Source organism: Ailuropoda melanoleuca, chromosome 12 (assembly GCF_002007445.2).
Source record: "Ailuropoda melanoleuca isolate Jingjing chromosome 12, ASM200744v2, whole genome shotgun sequence".
NCBI classification, from domain to species: domain Eukaryota; kingdom Metazoa; phylum Chordata; class Mammalia; order Carnivora; family Ursidae; genus Ailuropoda; species Ailuropoda melanoleuca.
Window position 1 is genome coordinate 40,200,699 of NC_048229.1, and position 16,351 is coordinate 40,217,049.

At 47.6% G+C, this 16,351-nt stretch overlaps 1 protein-coding gene across 9 annotated transcripts in view; it reads right to left on the minus strand.

Annotated features, from left to right (window-relative positions):
- LOC100468593 (free fatty acid receptor 2) overlaps nucleotides 1–16,351 on the minus strand; it is a 42,913-nt gene that overhangs the window by 18,254 nt on the left and 8,308 nt on the right. For 5 of the 9 annotated variants that reach the window (XR_004618982.1, XR_004618980.1, XR_004618983.1 and 2 more), the window contains exon 1: nucleotides 2,360–5,245. Coding sequence is in view for 4 of the 9 variants with exons in the window: in XM_034638398.1 (XP_034494289.1) it covers nucleotides 2,505–3,590 (1,086 nt within the window). In the remaining 5 variants the exon portion in view is untranslated. Of the gene's footprint in view, nucleotides 1–583; nucleotides 5,246–9,392; nucleotides 9,416–16,351 lie in introns of those variants that run through there. The other 4 variants (XM_034638399.1, XM_034638401.1, XM_034638400.1 and 1 more) reach the window with 4 other exon arrangements.

The following is a 16,351-nucleotide window of genomic DNA, read 5'->3' on the forward strand; positions in this document are numbered from 1 at the left end:
GGGGGCCTCTGGGTGGCTCAGTCAGTTAAGCCTCTGTCTTCGGCTCAGGTCATGATCCCTGGGTCCTGGGATCAAGCCCCGGGTTGGGCTCCCTGCTCAGTGGGTTGTCTGCTTCTCCATCTCCCTCTGCCTCTCCCCCACTGCTTGTGTTCTCTCTTTCTCTCTCAAATAAATAAATAAAATCTTTTTAAAAAATCCTAGGAAGAAGAGTGGCATGGTTTTACATTTTTGCAGACCTTTTTAGGCCTCTATCTTAATAGAAGGCAACTATATTCTCATAGCTGCTTTGCGTTCAGTGTGTTGTAATATCCCATGTCAGGGGATTTCTGAAAAACTCCACTGTGCATTCATTCATGGAAGAATGTGAGTGAAAAAAGCAATTAGCATCTTAATATCATTATGAAAATAGTCTTGACCCCTCAGATCTGAGGAAAGTTCTCTGGGTCCCCAGGGGTCTATGGACCACACTTTGAAAAGTGCTCTCTAGGGGCACCTGGGTGGCTAGTTGGTAACTGTCTGACTCTTGATTTTGGCTCAGGTCATGATCTCAGGGTCCTGGGACTGAGCCCCGCGACGGGCTCTGCACTCAGCATGGAGTCGGCTTGGGATTCTCTCTCTTCCTCTGCCTCTCCCCTGCCCCTCACTTGAGCTCTCTCTCTCTAAAATAAATAAATAAAATCTTAAAAAAGAAGGAAAGAAAGAAAAGTGCTCTCTAGAACTCACATAGTTGAATGCCACCTGGAATCCCAAGGGAAGAAGGAGGAAAAGGAGGGAGGAGCCAACTAAGGAACTCTTAATATATTAAAATGTCTAAAATAACCACTAAAATAGTAAAAACAGAGCCAATGATTTCCAATTCAGTAATATGAGAAATGAAAAGAAAAACAACTTAATCCCAAAGGAAAGCAAGAGGAGAGAAAAAGGAAATATTAGAAGGTGAGGAAATTAGCTCAAAATAAGATGGTAGGTGTTTCATTTTTTTTTCTTAAATGTATGTGTTCGCCGTGATAATTCATGTGGCTGTTCATTATTAGGCCATTTGCAGTAGGCATGTAGATTTCAGTGTGTGGGTGTACTTCCTGGAAATGTTTAGAAATAAGATGACAGAAATAAATCCAAGCATATTGGAAATTATTATTATATAAATATAAACGAGTAAAATGGTATATAGGTAGAAGACAAATACTGTTGAATTGTCAGACCAGATTATGAAACTCCAGCTGCTGTCTATCATTGCTTATTAAAGGTGCATCTGAAACCTAAGGATCTAGAAAGTTGGAAAGTAGAAAGAGGGCCTGAGATGCTCTGGGAAAATACTAACCCCCAAAGCAAATTGGTGTGGCTATATTAATCTGAGATGAAATAAATTTCGAGGCAAAAGGAATGACAGCTGTTTCATTTCTCCAGGAAGACAGAGCTTTGAGGAGATATAGACATGTTCACCATCACAGGAGGAGCACGTAACACACCTCTCCGTGTAACGGAAAGATCAAACAGACAAAAAGGAAATAAAGATTACAAGGATTTGAACATCACAGATAAACAAGTTTGATCTAAGGCGTTCAGAGACCACATGTACCTGACAGTTGCAGAATCTGTGTTCTTTTCACACCTGGAATATTAGGGCGACTATATTCCAGGACAAAAAGGAATTCTCAACAAATTTCAAAATGCTGGAACCATTCACACTGTATTCTCTGGCCGTAGTGCCATTTAGTTAGAACAGGGTAACAAAAGGATCAAGAAAAAAAAATGTATGCTTGAAAGTAAAGAAAATTTCTAAACTTGAGTCAAAAAAGAAACCAATCATATGGAAATTAGAGCCTACTTAGAACTTAAAATAATTAAAAATTATGCAAATCCAAACTGGTAGCATCCCACTAAAGCTACCCTCTGAGGGAGATTTATATTTATAGCCTCACATGCTTATGGTAGCCAAGAACAAAGGCTAAAAATGGATAAACTATAACTTTAATCAGTGTTGGGAGAGAATCCCAAACAGGCTCCACACCCAGTGTGGAACCTCACACAGGGCTCGATCCTACGACCCTGAGATCACAACCTGAGCTGAAATCAAGAGTCAGACACTCAACTGACTGAGCCACTCAGGTGCCCTTTGCTCTCTAGACTCTTGCCTGTGCTGGATGTTCAGACCTAATGCATGGAGCACCCTCTCCCCCTGCCTCGGAATCAAGGACAGAGCAAAACAGCTCTGCAGTAGTTGAAGGAATGCTACCATCTTACAGATACTGCATGGGGAAAGAATTTCAGGGATCAAAGGGCTGTGGCTTACCATGAAGCAGTGCCGACCACAAATAAGGAAATGTCATAACCCCCAGGAAACAACAAAAACACTCACCCAATGGATGAGTTGGACTTGAGATGTCCCCTGCTCTTCTTTGCCTTGTAGGCTAGGCACAGGAGAAGTCACCCCAGTTCTCTTTCATTGTTCCCCTTTTTGAGCCCACCCTCCTCCCCCAAAATGCAACAGCAAGTTGACAAATTTAGTCTCCTGTGAAGTTGATATTGGCCATACCTAAACTCCCCTCTTTTCGCTCTGCAGCCGGCTCGCCAGCTCTTTTCCTGCAGTACCCTGACAGTGAGGCACCCCAGCTCTGCAGACTGCGTAGCCTTTTATCAAAGGCTTTGCGCACAGCTGAGGAGGAGAAGTAGAAAATCAAGGGGTCGACACAAGCATTGAAAGCACTGAGCAGCACCGCGCATGCCCGCCAGAGTTCACTCTTTTTCTGGAAGAACCCCACCACATGAGACACGTTATAAGGCCCAAAGCAGACCAGGAAGTTGAAGAGGGTCACAGCGGCCAGCCCCATGGCTCTCCAGCGCTTCTGCCTTCCCACTTGGGGTCTGGAGAGCATGATACGCACAAAGCGCCAGTAGCAGAAGATGGTGACCGCCATGGGGATGAAGAAGAGGACGAGACACAGCTCTAGCCGCACAGGAAGCAACACATCCAGTTGCTCTGGGGTGAAGTTCTCATAGCAGGCAGGGAGGTCTTTGGCATCACCCCCCGTGTTGTTGGTTGGTAAGTAGTGGACGATGATCACAATGCTGCAGTGTCCGAAGGACAAGAGGAAGGAGACCAGGGAGGCGATCACTCCATACACGGGTCGACGGGACTGCTGGTACTGCACGGGGAAAGCCACACTGCGGTAGCGCTCGATGCCGATGCCCGCCAGGAGCCACGTGCTGCAGTAGATGCTGCTGTAGAAGCCGTAAGCAGTGAGGACACAGAGGGCGTCCCCCAAGGGCCAGCGGAAGTCGTACGCAGCCTCAATCATCTTGAAGGGCAGCAGCAGCAGCAGCAGGAGGTCCGCCAGCGTCAGGCTGAGCAGGAGGATGTGGACAGGGGCAGGCTGGGGCTGGCGGACCCGTCCCACGAAGGCCCACAGGGCCACGAGGTTGGCAGGGAGACCAGTGAGGAAATATATTATGTAGAAAGAGAGAAGACCTCTGCTTCGGGGCTCTAGCGCCATCCTTCCTGAAGAGACGAAAGATGAAGTCAGAATCCTCTCTGACCATGGGTTTCCCAGCCCCAAGCCAAGGTGGATCCATTCTCTGTTTCGTTGCATCTCCCGTTCCTGCCTTACTGAGTGGTTATGGCTGCGCCCCCAAACTGAGGACTCTTCTGCTTCCTGTGTGTCATGGAGAAAGAAGGCCTCCTTGCTTCCCAACCAAATTATTTCTGGAAGAAAAAGAAGGAAGGGAAGGGAAGAGGGAAGGGAGGGAGGGAGGGAGGGAGGGAGGAAGGGCTTCCCAAGCATCTTGATGTCTTAGACGCTCCCACAGGAAAAGTTTTGAGGTCTCTAAGTCCCCACTAGAAAGGGCTTTGTGAGGGCAGTGACATCCTCTGTCTTATTTCCAACTGTGTCCCTAGGACCTAGAACTGTGTCTCATGCATAGTAGGTGTTCAACACTATCTGTTGATAAATGAATGGCTATATGAACAGAGGGGAAGGAACAGCTGCTTTATCACCAAGAGGGACTAAGCCTGATACTGTGTCTGAGTTTCTCCAAATTTTACTCAGCCTGCTTGTGGCTCCCTACTTCCTTCCTCCCTCCCTCCCTTCCTCCCTCCCTTCTTTCCTGTTTGCCTTTTCTCTTTCTTTTGTCCCCGCAACTCATTGGGTTTGAACACAAGACTCTCAACTTCACCCCTGAAAATGGGAATTTGGTTAGGCCTGAGGGATGGGCAGATTGAGCCCAAGGTGAGTCCCAGATGCCCAGCTTCCTGATTCCACACTGAGCCATTCCAAGAAAACTTGTAGGTTTGTGGGGGAAGGGGCTGGTGGTAAAGGAAGAAGCCTGAGCTGGGCCAGGTCACCAGGATCCCAGCCCCGGCCATGCCTCAGCTCGGTTGTGTGACTCTGGGAATATGACTTAGGTCCTCCCAGCAGCAGCTTGTTTTCCTCCATACTACAGATAACCATGATTTCTCCCAAAGCACCACAATCCCCAGTCTGCTGCCCGCTAATGCTCCCTTTCTCGCTGCCTGAAGAAAGCTCATGTATGTGAGATTTATGTTGATCGAGAGTAACTTTTAATCTCCTCTTATTTATCATTAAAATGTAGACATGTAAAATAAAACTTCCATCCTCAATCTGTTACTGCTAGTGTCGCCCACCTATAAATCTCATTCCCAGATTGGAGAATCTCAGATAGAAGACCAGGTGAACAGGGAGATTCCCATCTAAGTGGGGCTGAGCTCACCATTGTTTTCTGCCCCTCTTGCCTACACCAGGCCCTCACCAGCATGAGCTCGCCATTGGCTTGTCCTGGCCCCTTTCCCATCTCTGTGACCTCTTGCTTCACCTCCTTGGAGAGTAAAGTCCATACTCTGCCCCGCTTCATGAGTTTATCTATACTCACTCCTTCCCTAGGCTTGTGATCCCAATGGCTTCTTCCCTGAGCACAGCAAAGTAGGGTGTCTTGCCTTTTCCAGTCAGATGGCTTTTCAAATTCGTCAGGTCTCAGGAGCAAAGGGAACCTTTTCTAAGTGGACCACCTTTTTTTCTCTTCCACAAACATGAGGCTTTTATGCCTGGAAGAGTCACGTGGTCAAAGAGAGGAAGGTCAATAGTTGAGCTCTTCCAAGGCAGCGTGACTGTCTGGATCCCCCACCAAATTCTGTCCCCACCAAACTGATTTCTCCCAGAATCCAGATCGCAACTGCTCTTTGGGGCTTCCTCCTCCTTCTGCATTTCAAATAATCCATGCTGTTTTCTTTTCCACGGGCAATTATTCCAAACAATTTTGTACACGCATGCACTTCCTGCTTCCTCTGCTCTTTCTGCGCCTGCTTCCCCATCTTTTCTCTCAAGGCCCCTGACCTAATCAGTTTCCTGTTCTCTTTCTAGGAGGCTCCTCTGAAACTCATTAGTGTCTAAAGCATTGCCTGACTTCCTCTAGCCCATCAGGTACCTTATAAATGCTTTTCCTTGGACCTGGACTATCCCGAGTCCGTGTTGCTGCCAGGCAGGTAAAAGTTCTGAGTCTTCCTCCTCCCTCAGTCCCTCTCCCAGTGGGCTGTGCCCTTCCTGGGCCAGCCTTTTTTTTTTTTTTAAGATTTTATTTATTTATTTGACAGAGAGAGAGACAGCCAGTGAGAGAGGGAACACAAGCAGGGGGAGTGGGAGAGGAAGAAGCAGGCTCCCAGCAGAGCAGGGAGCCTGATGTGGAGCTCGATCCCAGGACTCTGGAATCATGCCCTGAGCCGAAGGCAGACGCTTAATGACTGAGCCACCCAGCTGCCCCTAGGCTGGCCTTCTTCTCACTGTTCTCTCACCAACCTGTGTTGGTCCACGTTGATCCCCGGGGGTGTCTTGAGGCAGACCCACGAAGGCTTGGATACTCACTGGGGATGTTTTTTCTCTCCTCAGGGGATGTGTGTATCTTGCCACTGGCCCCCTATCCCTGCCAACAGAGACCCTAGTCCTTTCCCCTTTACCCCAGGAGAGTGACCCTCAGCCCAGTTTCTCCTCCAGAAGGGTCTCTTGGTACTCATCGCTCCCCACGTTGGTAGCCAGGTGATCTGTCTATATCCTTGTGGGCTGGCCTTCCCTAACCCACACTGTACCTGTCCTGTAAAGGTCACTCAGGAATTGGTTTTGATGCTTGATACACATGGGACGAAGACAACATAATTATCTTTTGTTCTCTACCAAGTTAATTTGTACCATCTTGCTGTCTGCGTTTCATTGAGCAACAGAAACTTATTGGAAAGGTAAAGATTGCCACATAAAGCTGCTCTCATCCTAAAATGCCAGGGGAAGGTCCTCTTTTCTCTATCCCCATCTGCAACCATGCAGAGCCCATTCCCCAGTCAGGAACAGAGCTGCAGAATCTGTTAGCAAGTGCGAGCACCATGGGTACTGTCAAGACCTCAGGAGTCTCTCTATTAACCCCCCCTTTCAGCTTGGTGAAGGGCAGTTCCTCCTGGGGTGACCCCACTCCTTCCCATGGGTGTTAAGGTTGAGTCTAGGTAATATTTGGCCTTCCACAAGTGATTGTTTTGAAATTTGTCCTTAGGAAAAAAACTAACACAGTCCCTTGCATGTCGCGGGCACCTGCGTACATGTGGGGTACAAGAATCGAGGATGCCCATAAGAGCACATGGCAGCAGTGTGTGAGTGGGCGAGGCAACATCCCAGCTTCACCTCCACTTGGCAATGCCTGGCTGGTTCACACTGATGATGCACATGGATTTCCCTTCACAATGCCTCACCCCTCACCATTCCTGCGGTCCCCACTCACCAGACACCCTCACCCTGCACCCACACTGCCCTAGGTGCTGGGGACATGAGTGAATGAGACAGCACACAAGGAAACCATCAGGGAATTTCAAGTGAAGGAAGGAAGCAAAAAGGGAAATCTAGAGAGAGACAGGCTTGGGCTTTTTTGGGAGAGAGCCACCAGGAGAGGCCCAGGCTGAGCAGGGATGTTTGAACTGATGCAAGGCGGCAACCATGTGAAGAGTGTTGCAGGTCGAGGGGACAGCAAGACTTGCTGTGTCGGAGGAACAGAAAGGAGGCCAGTGTGGCTGGGCATAGGAGACAGGCTAGGCTGCTCAGCCCGTGGGCCGTGGTGAGAGGACACAGGAATGAGTTCAAGAGTGCTGACTGTCATCTGGAGTCGTTTGACCTTGGAGGACAGCTGTCTCATCCATTGATCCTATCTCTCTCAGTCTCCTGCTCTTTGGTATGTCTCAATAAGCTGCTGTGCCAGACAGAATCTATTAGCCCCCTTCTGGTTCAGAGCCCTCCTGCCATCCTGACAATACAGAACTGCTTTGGCATCCAGCAATCACTGATCGGGGAAAGGCCAGATAGGGGGACGCTAAGCATGGAGTCCCAGGGAAGCACTGTAAGAGGTTACAGAACAGAAGTGTCCAGCCACACACACAGTGGCATGTACCACCAGAGGAAGTGAAGAGACGGAGCACAGGCCCATCCAGGGAGCAGTGCTCAAGGTAGTCATGCTCTATGTGCCCTGGAGCTAGACCGCCCTGCAGCTCAGCCCACCGCAGGCCAGCTGTCCCCCTGGAAACCACACAGCGTTAAGACTGAGAAACCTCACCTGTTAGGAAATTAAGGTTTTCCAGCTGCCTCCCCTCCACCAGCTGCGGCCCTGGCTGGCTCCCCACATCTCATGGGTGGGACCCAGGTTACAGAGACTTTGCCACCGCATCCTTCCAGTTGCTAAAACCAAAACCCCAAGAGAGATCCTTCACTCTTCTCTCGCTCTGACATTTATTCCATCGCCAAATGTCTTCCGCTCTATTTTCAAAATATATCCCCGGCCACCACGTCTCACCACATCCACTGCTGCCACCTGGGTTCAAGCCGTCATCCCCACCACTCGCCTGTGTTTTTGAGCAATGTGCTGTCTGGTCCCCCTGCTTCTCCTGTTGCTCCCTTCAGTCTGTTCTCCACACAGCTGCCAGAGGGGTCCTTTTAAAAACTAAGGAGGTCGGGGCGCCTGGGTGGCACAGCGGTTAAGCATCTGCCTTAGGCTCAGGGCGTGATCCTGGCATTATGGGATCGAGCCCCACATCAGGCTCCTCCGCTATGAGCCTGCTTCTTCCTCTCCCACTCCCCTGCTTGTGTTCCCTCTCTCGCTGGCTGTCTCTATCTCTGTTGAATAAATAAATAAAATCTTTAAAAAAAATAAAAATAAAAAAATAAAAACTAAGGAGGTCACATCCTTCCTTGACGCAAAGCCCCATGGTCTTCCCATCTCTTTTTGAGGCCACAGTCCTTACAGTGGCCTACAAGCTCTACTGTGTTGGCTTCCTATCCCTGTCACTCTCTGACCTCATCCCCTGCACCTCTCTCTCCCTTGTTACTTGGGACACTTCTCTGGGCGGTGCAATTTGACGATACTTTCCAACATTAAAAATTCCATATCGTCTGGCCCAACAAGCTGACATTTATGACTTTATTATATGAATATGCTTTCCCATGTGCATGAAGAAGTATATTCCTCACAGTGTTTTTTGTTTGTTTGTTCTGTGATAATAAAAGACTGAGAACAACCTATGTCCACCAGTAGGGATCTGGTTTAAAAAAAAAATCTATGGGGCATCCAGTTAGTAGAAATAATATGCATGTGTTATAAATAATGAGGCAGATCTGCACAGAGCAGTGTAGACCGGACTCTGAGGTGTATTGTCAAGAGAAAAGTATGTTATAAGAATTGCAAGTTGTACAAGAAAAGGGAACATACACCCACACGCTCACTCAGGGAGGATTTCCCGAGCAGCCCCCACGGTCCAGCACTTGCAGGCACTGGGGAAGAATCAGCAGTGGAAGGCCGTGCTTCATGGAGCTGACATTCTGCTGGGGCGAGACAGGCAGCAGATTGATCATAACATCATGCCAGGGGCTAGGCTGGGTTCAGAAGGAAGGCAGAGACTAGAAAAGCAGAGTAAGCAAGAGCGAGGGCAGTCTGCGAAGGCCTCTCCGAGGAGGTGATGCTCGAGCAAAGACGTGTTGGAACGAAGAGAATGAGGTTCGAGACTGTCGTGGTGTTGCAGACACAGGGACAGCAAGCCCCGAGGTGAGCCAGTGTGTTGGAAGAGGTCAGGGAGGCCAGAGTGGCAGCAAGGGGACCGCGTGAGGGTGGAGTTGTGATAATGAGGTCAGGTGGTCAGCAGGCCCCCCCGAACCATGTGGGGCCTTGCGGCTGTGATCAGGATGTGGAGTGATATCTGGAATCTGATGGGCAAAGGCATAATGTAATCTGTTTCACATTTCTAAAGGGTCCCTCTGGACGCTGGGTAAGGAGTGGATTGGGGACAGGATGCCCATAAGACTGGTAGCCGTGGTTTGTCTCCGGGAGGGAGAACTGGGTGTTCCGATGGGAGGGAGACTTACTTTTCTCCATGTATCCTTTTGTGCTGTTAAAACAAAAAACAAAAAACAACGTTTTTCTGAGTGTGTGGAAGCTTACTCAAAAAGTAATTTAAAAGCATGAAAAAACATTCGCAGCCAATGTTCATTGAGCATTCATCACGAGCTGTGCTGTGTGTCCCCGTGAACACCCATGATTAAGCAAAGGTAGGTCCAGAGAGCAGCCCACCCCACCCCACCTGGCCCCAACCTTCTCTTCTGTGGGACCGCCCTGGCTGGGAGAGTGGATAAGACCAAAGTAGACATAAAAAAGAAAAAGGACAGAGATATGGGTCTCAAGCCACGTCCCCACCCATGCTTGGCCATTATCCCACTTCTGGGTTTTTGCCAGTTGAATGGATATCAAGCAGTGTCTCTTTGCTGTTTTAATGCAGCCGCATTTTACGGATTACTAATGGGTTTCACAGCTCTCAACAGAAGGCAGGCTTTCTTAGCCCATAATCACCATGCTGGACAGTGTATCAGTGATGGCTCTTAATTGCAGCACCAGAGGCCAACTCTGCTAATTTAGGGATTATATGATAACATGTTGGGTAGCTCAGAGATCTCCCAGGAATGCTGGGGCACCAGGCTTGGAGGAGAAAGGGAGCCGTGCAACCAAGACCACATTAGAAGTCATGCCACTGACCCAGTCCAGTGAGGAGAGCCCCTCCCCGCAAACCACACACACTCAACACCGGGCTCGAGAGCAATGTTCTGTTTGCTACGACTGCTGCCACCCCCAGAAGTAATTCCCTGCTGTCCTCCTTCTTTGTACCGCTTTGAAGCCTCTGATTCTGAATTTGGGCAGGCGAACCTGAATAGCTCAATATAGGAGGGAGGCTCAGAAAACAAGGTCCAGCATTATCAGCTTCTCTGGTGGGAGCTGGTCTCCGGCTTGGTGCTTCCTGCCAAGATTAAAGATTCATACGTGTGCAGTTCCCTAAGCATGGGAAGGGGTTCAGATGCTAGGAAATGAAAGGACGTCCTGCATTCTTACCGCAGGACCCCTGGGCATCAGGACAGCCCAGAGCAACCACTTCCATTTTTGAGGTTCCCAGTATATAAAAAAAAAAAAGGGATGACATGCCCAAGTGGGATTGTAATGTCACAGCAGCATCTTAACATGAAATAAGATGTGTAATTGTACCGTTCACAAAATAGTTTTAGGACGTTATTTGTTTGCTTTTTGGCAGAATTCACTAACGTATAGAACCAGAAATGAGCCATAGCTTTGAAAGTTAGGTCCTGTCAAGATACCTGTGTGACCGTATGTTTAACCTCAGCTGGGGATCTTGTCCTGAGAATGAATGTGAGGCCTGAGCCAGATGCCCTGCAGGCAGGCACTGGGGTGAGCCTGGGGTGAGCAGATGGTCCAGGGCTGCCTTGCTCTGAGTCAGGATCTGCCCTGGGCAGCAGCCCCTCCCGGGTCATTTCTTGATGGCCTGTCCTGCTCACATCTCTGCAATTCCCAGGGACAACACACCCAGTTTTCTTAGAGAAAATCCTCCACCTATTTTTAATGCTTGAGATTTGAGAGAAATTTAACCCCTCCCCAGCTCCTGGGGTGGGGACAGGGAGGCAGGACTGTGTGAAATGATTTATCCCTGATATCCCAGCTAACCTCACAATGGCCGTGTGAGTTTTCAGGCAACTGGAATTTCTGTGCCCTATTCTCTCTTCTAGCTTGGTCACAATCGAGGTAGTGAATGTTCTTCTGCTATTATTTTTTTAATTTAAAAAATGACATAACAACGTGAGAATATATCCATACTGTAAGAGAGTTCAACAATGCGGAAGTGAAATGTGAAATGCCACTTCACTTCTCCCTGACACTTCTTCCTTTCCAGAGGCAATCTCTCATTGGTTTATATCCATATATGTACATATACAAGTATAGTTTTAAAAAGTACATAGATGGAGTAATACTCCATATTGCTCCGAAACTTCATTTTTCACTATTTAATATGCTGGGTGACCTTCCATGTCATCATAGTTTCCACTGCTTTTGTTATGACAAACAGTGCTTCAGTGAATATCTATCTATCTATCTGTCTATGTAAATACATATGAATATTTGGGTTAGATGGATTTTTAGATATGCAATTGATTTCACTACTGGGTCAAAGAGATGTTCTTTAAAACTTTTGATAGACAGTTCTGTATTAACTTCCTGAAAATGTTCAGCAGTTTACATTCCTCCCAACTGTGTATGAGAGTACCCATTTCTGTGTACCTTCTCTTATGATGGATATACTGAATCTTTAATATTTTTTGCTAATAAGATGGGTAAAAATGATGATACCTAACTATTTATAATGTATTGCAATTGATTACAATGTAATGTATTCCATTGATTATATGTGGAGGATTCTTTTTTTAAGTGATCGAAGCCCATTTCAAATCAGTGGGAAGGGATAGCTATTCAGTAAATTGTGTTGGGAGTTGGAAGAGTTTGGAAGAGTTGCAATTAGACAACAAAAGTAAAATCCAGGTGTATTAAAGATCAAATATGTCTTCAAAGACTACAGAAGTTCTATAGGTATTATATGAGATTGTGTTTAAGCCTTGTAAATGAGAAGGCTTTTTCCTAGCATGGCATAAATGTAGGAGTCTTGGAGGAAATGATAAATTATAGCACATAAAAACATAAAGCTCTGGGCGCTCCTGGATGGCTCAGTTGGTTAAGTGGCCAACTCCTGATTTCGGCTCAGGTCAGGATCTCGGAGTCCTGGGATCGAGCCCCACGTTATCAGGCTCTGCGCTCAGAGGGGAGTCTGCTTCAGGATTCTCTTTCTCTCTCTCTGTCTGCCCCTCCCCCTGCATGCACACACATTCTCTCTCTCTCTAAAATAAATAAATAAATCTTAAAAAATATAAAACTATGGAAAAAGTTATTAACAAAATAAAAGACCCTCTTTCTATGTATTTAACTGATAAAGGGTTTGTATGCAGATATTCAAAGATACGCAAAGATCCTGCAAACTAAATATGAAAAAGGCAACTATAGGAAGAAACATAAACGACTGTATTCAACACGCAAATATTGGCTACCTCATTTTTTGTCAGATAAATTAAAGTTAAAATAGTACCGAATGGATGTTTAAGCTTATGCATCAGCTTGGCTGGGCCACAGTGCCCATGTATTTGGTCAACTGTTATTCCAGATGTTTCTGTGAGGTTGTTTTTGGATGAGATTTACTTTTAAATTGGTAGTGTTTGAGTAAAGCAGATTTCTCTCGTACTGTGGGTGGGTCTCATCCAATCAATCAGTTGAAGACCTGAATAGAAAGCTGACCTTCCTTGAGCCAGAGGGAATTCTCCAGCAGACTTCCTTCAGATTTCAGTTGCAGCATTGACTCCCAGTCTCCCAGCCAAGACTGCCTTTGGACTTGAACTGCAACCCTTTGGACCTAAGTCTCCAGCCCGCCAGCCTCCTCCATCAGATTTTAGGCTCACAAACCTCCACAATCACATGAGCCAATTTCTGAAATAAATAGCTTTCTATGTATACACACATCCTATTGGTTCTTTCTCTGGAGCACCCTAATACACTGAGTTGCTAAATTTTAAATGTCAACTTAAAAGGGGTGCCTAGGTAGTTCAGTTGGTTAAGCGTCCAACTTTGGATCTCAGCTCCAGCCTTGATCTCAGGGTTGTGAATTTGAGCCCCTGTGTTGGGCTCCACCCTGGGTGTGGAGCCTACTTAAAAAAAAATGTCAACTTAAAATTAAAATATGATATTTCCCCTTGTTGGCAGAGTTATGAAGTCTCCTATAGACAGTTAGGGAACAGAGAGTTGATTCATCTTGGGAAGGTAATTTGTCAATATTTATTTAAAAAAAATCAAATGTATATACCATGTAATATTGCAGTACCCCTTTTAGGAAATGTACAAATGCACTAGCATTTATGGAAAAGGATGTTCCTTGTAGCATTATTTATAATAGTGGAAAATCAGAGATACTTTTTATTATTCATTCACTTATTTATCAAATATCAAATGCCTACTCCATGCTAGGCACTGTTTTAGGCACCAGGGTATGCAGAACGAGTAAAATAGACACGGTGACTTGCGGTCCAGGGCTTCCCAATCTATAGGGAGAAATCACATATTAAGCAAATGAACAGACAAATACATAAACCAAATTGTCATAGCACAGTGTGAGATAATGTCAAGGTGGGGGAGGACTATTTGAGATGGGTGCTCAGGGAAGACCTCTCTAAAGAGTGACATTGACGAGAAAACCTGAAAGAAGAGGTGAGTCAGCAAGGTCAGGCATGAAAGAGACCGCGTGCAGAGATCGAGAGCCTGGCCTGCTTGAGGCCAGGCCAGCACAGTGATGTCAGTGAAGGTGGGATGGCCCCCCAGGAGCTTAGAAACTCTGAGAGGTGGGGCAGATGGCGCAGGGCCTGGGAGACCAGGAAGAGGGGATAGGAATGGACAGTGGACAATGACCTGATCCAGTTAGTGTTCTTCAACCACCCCTCTGGCTGAGGTGTGCACTTAAGGGGTTAGGGACAAAAAGAAAAACCAGATTAGGAGCTTCTGTAGTCCAGGTGATAGATAATGGTTGCTGTGCATCCTGCCAAGAAACAGATTCATGCAAGATTTGGAGATAGAAGCAGTAGGACTTGATGATAAATGGCCTGTGCCAGTAAAGGAGCCAGCATCAAGAATGGCTGCCTGCCCACCAGACACCTGTCCGAATGGCCAAAATAGAAACAGCGCCCCCCAACCATGTGCTGCAAGGCTATGGGAGCAACCGAATCTTTTGTATTGCTGGAAGGAACGCAGAACGGCACATCCACCAACGCACAGGCTGAAGGTCTCTTTAAAAGTTAAACATACAATTACCAGATGACTCAGCCGTCCCTCTCCTGGATATCTGACCCAGAGAAATGAAAACTTGAGTCCACACAGACACCCGTACGTGAATGTTTGAGCAGCTGCGTCCACACGTGCCCTAAACGGGAAGCACGCGGGTGTCCGTCGGCGGGTGTGCGGCTGGGCACGTTGCGGTAGAGCCAGGTAAGGGAACACACCGCGCAGCACCAAAAGGAAACAAACCCTGATGCTTGCAGCAACTGAGGCGAATTTCAAGGACATTGTGCCCAGGGAGAGAAGCCAGTGTCAAAAGGTTAGTGACTGTTTGATTCCATTTAGGAGGCATTTTTGAAAAGATAAAGCTACAGGTCCGTGGTGGTCAAGTGGTTAGGAGCCAGGGAGGATGTGACTAGAACTGTTCTTTATCTTGATTGCGGTGGTGGTTACCAGAATCCGTGTGTTAAAATTCACAGAACTGTACAGTCCTCCCTGAAAAAGTTCTTTTTATTGTATGATCATTTTAAACATAAAAACAGAATTAAACCTTTAATTAAAAAAAAAAAAAAAAGAAACGATTCCTGGCTTTCTGGAATGGGCGGATAGGTAGATGATTACTCCCTAGTGTGGCCTAGGCTGGGACCAAGGGCAGCTCTGGGGGAGGGAATGAAGAGCTCGGTTGGACGTGTGAAGTTGAGATGTTCACAGCTGATACCCTAGAGTCTGGGACTAGAGATGGAAACCTGGGAGCCATCCATGATTAAAGCTGTGGTCATGGATGAGAACACCTGAGGAGAAGGCCTCCAAAGCCCTTGCGTGTTTCCCTTGTCCCAGAGCCTGGCCCGATGCCTCACGGGGCTGGCTGGAGTATCGTGGGTGGGTGTGCAACAGCAGGAGCCCTGCCGGCACCCCAACCAGGGCCCAGCAAGAGCAAAAGGAGACAGCCTTCCAGAACAATGGCTTCCAGAGCTTGGGGGCAGAAGGAAGAGCCAGGGTTGAGATAGAGGGCCCCAGAGATTGTGGGAGCTCCTCCACGGGGCTCTTCTGCTCCTCTCTGCTTGCATTCTCCAGAGCCGTCCCTCAAGGGCGGGGGCACAGCTCTCAGAGCTGGGCTGCTGGGCTGCTGGGGTGGGCGGGGACTTGGAAATGCTAAGAATGATTTTATAAAGTCAGCAGATCTCTGCAACTGTTTGCCAGCTGATCTGGGCAAAGTTATCTCCGAGCTGCACTTGTGGCAAAACGACACTTCCTCCCGCTCCTTGCCCCACCCATTCCAGTAGCTGAACCGCACTCTGCCTCCAGGGCTGCAGAGGCCACAGACTGGCTCCAAGCCTGGGCGCCAGACCACAACCCTCAGGCCTGTCTCATGTTCACCACACACAACACTAACATTCACATTATATCAGCTTAAAAATGGTAAGATTTCAAAGCCAGCGGCAACAGCTGGGTTTTCAACTAGAAGAGTCGGAAGGTATGACAGCCCCAAACCCACAGCCCTTCTTGGCAACAAGACAGGAGTTGAGCTGTGACGAGCTGTGCATTCCCCCGTCGGCCTCGTCCCTGCCACTCCCCGTGGGTCTCCAGCACCAAGATAAGAGCCGGTTGGCCACTTCTCACCTGTGTGCACCGTGGGTTCAGCCCTTTCCCGAAACCTGGGTCTCCCTGCAGCTGTCCTATCTGCAGAGTGGCACAGCGAAGCCAGAGACCTGCGTGGCTTGTAGAAACGGGGGAAGGTGTATTGCCTACATTAGGTACACGCATAATATGAGGCGACCCAGTGAGGCAGGGAGATGTGACTTTTTTAATCAACTGTTTTTTTCTAAATTTACACACAATAAAATGCATCCATTTTAAGCATATAGTTCGATAAGTTTTGACAAATGTAGAAATCTGGGTCACCCTACCCTTGTCAAGTTACGGAATACTTCCATCCCCTGCAAGTGTCCCTCTGGCATCTTCCCTGACAGTCCCCTCGCCTTCTCATCCCTGGCTCCTGGCCACTACTTATCTGCTTTGTGTCAGTGTTGGGTTTCTGGTACCAATTCTATCCAGGGGCAGGCTGGCTCCCCCCACACCACCAAGCAATCCTCTGGAGACTAGGGTGTCTTGTGATTCAACT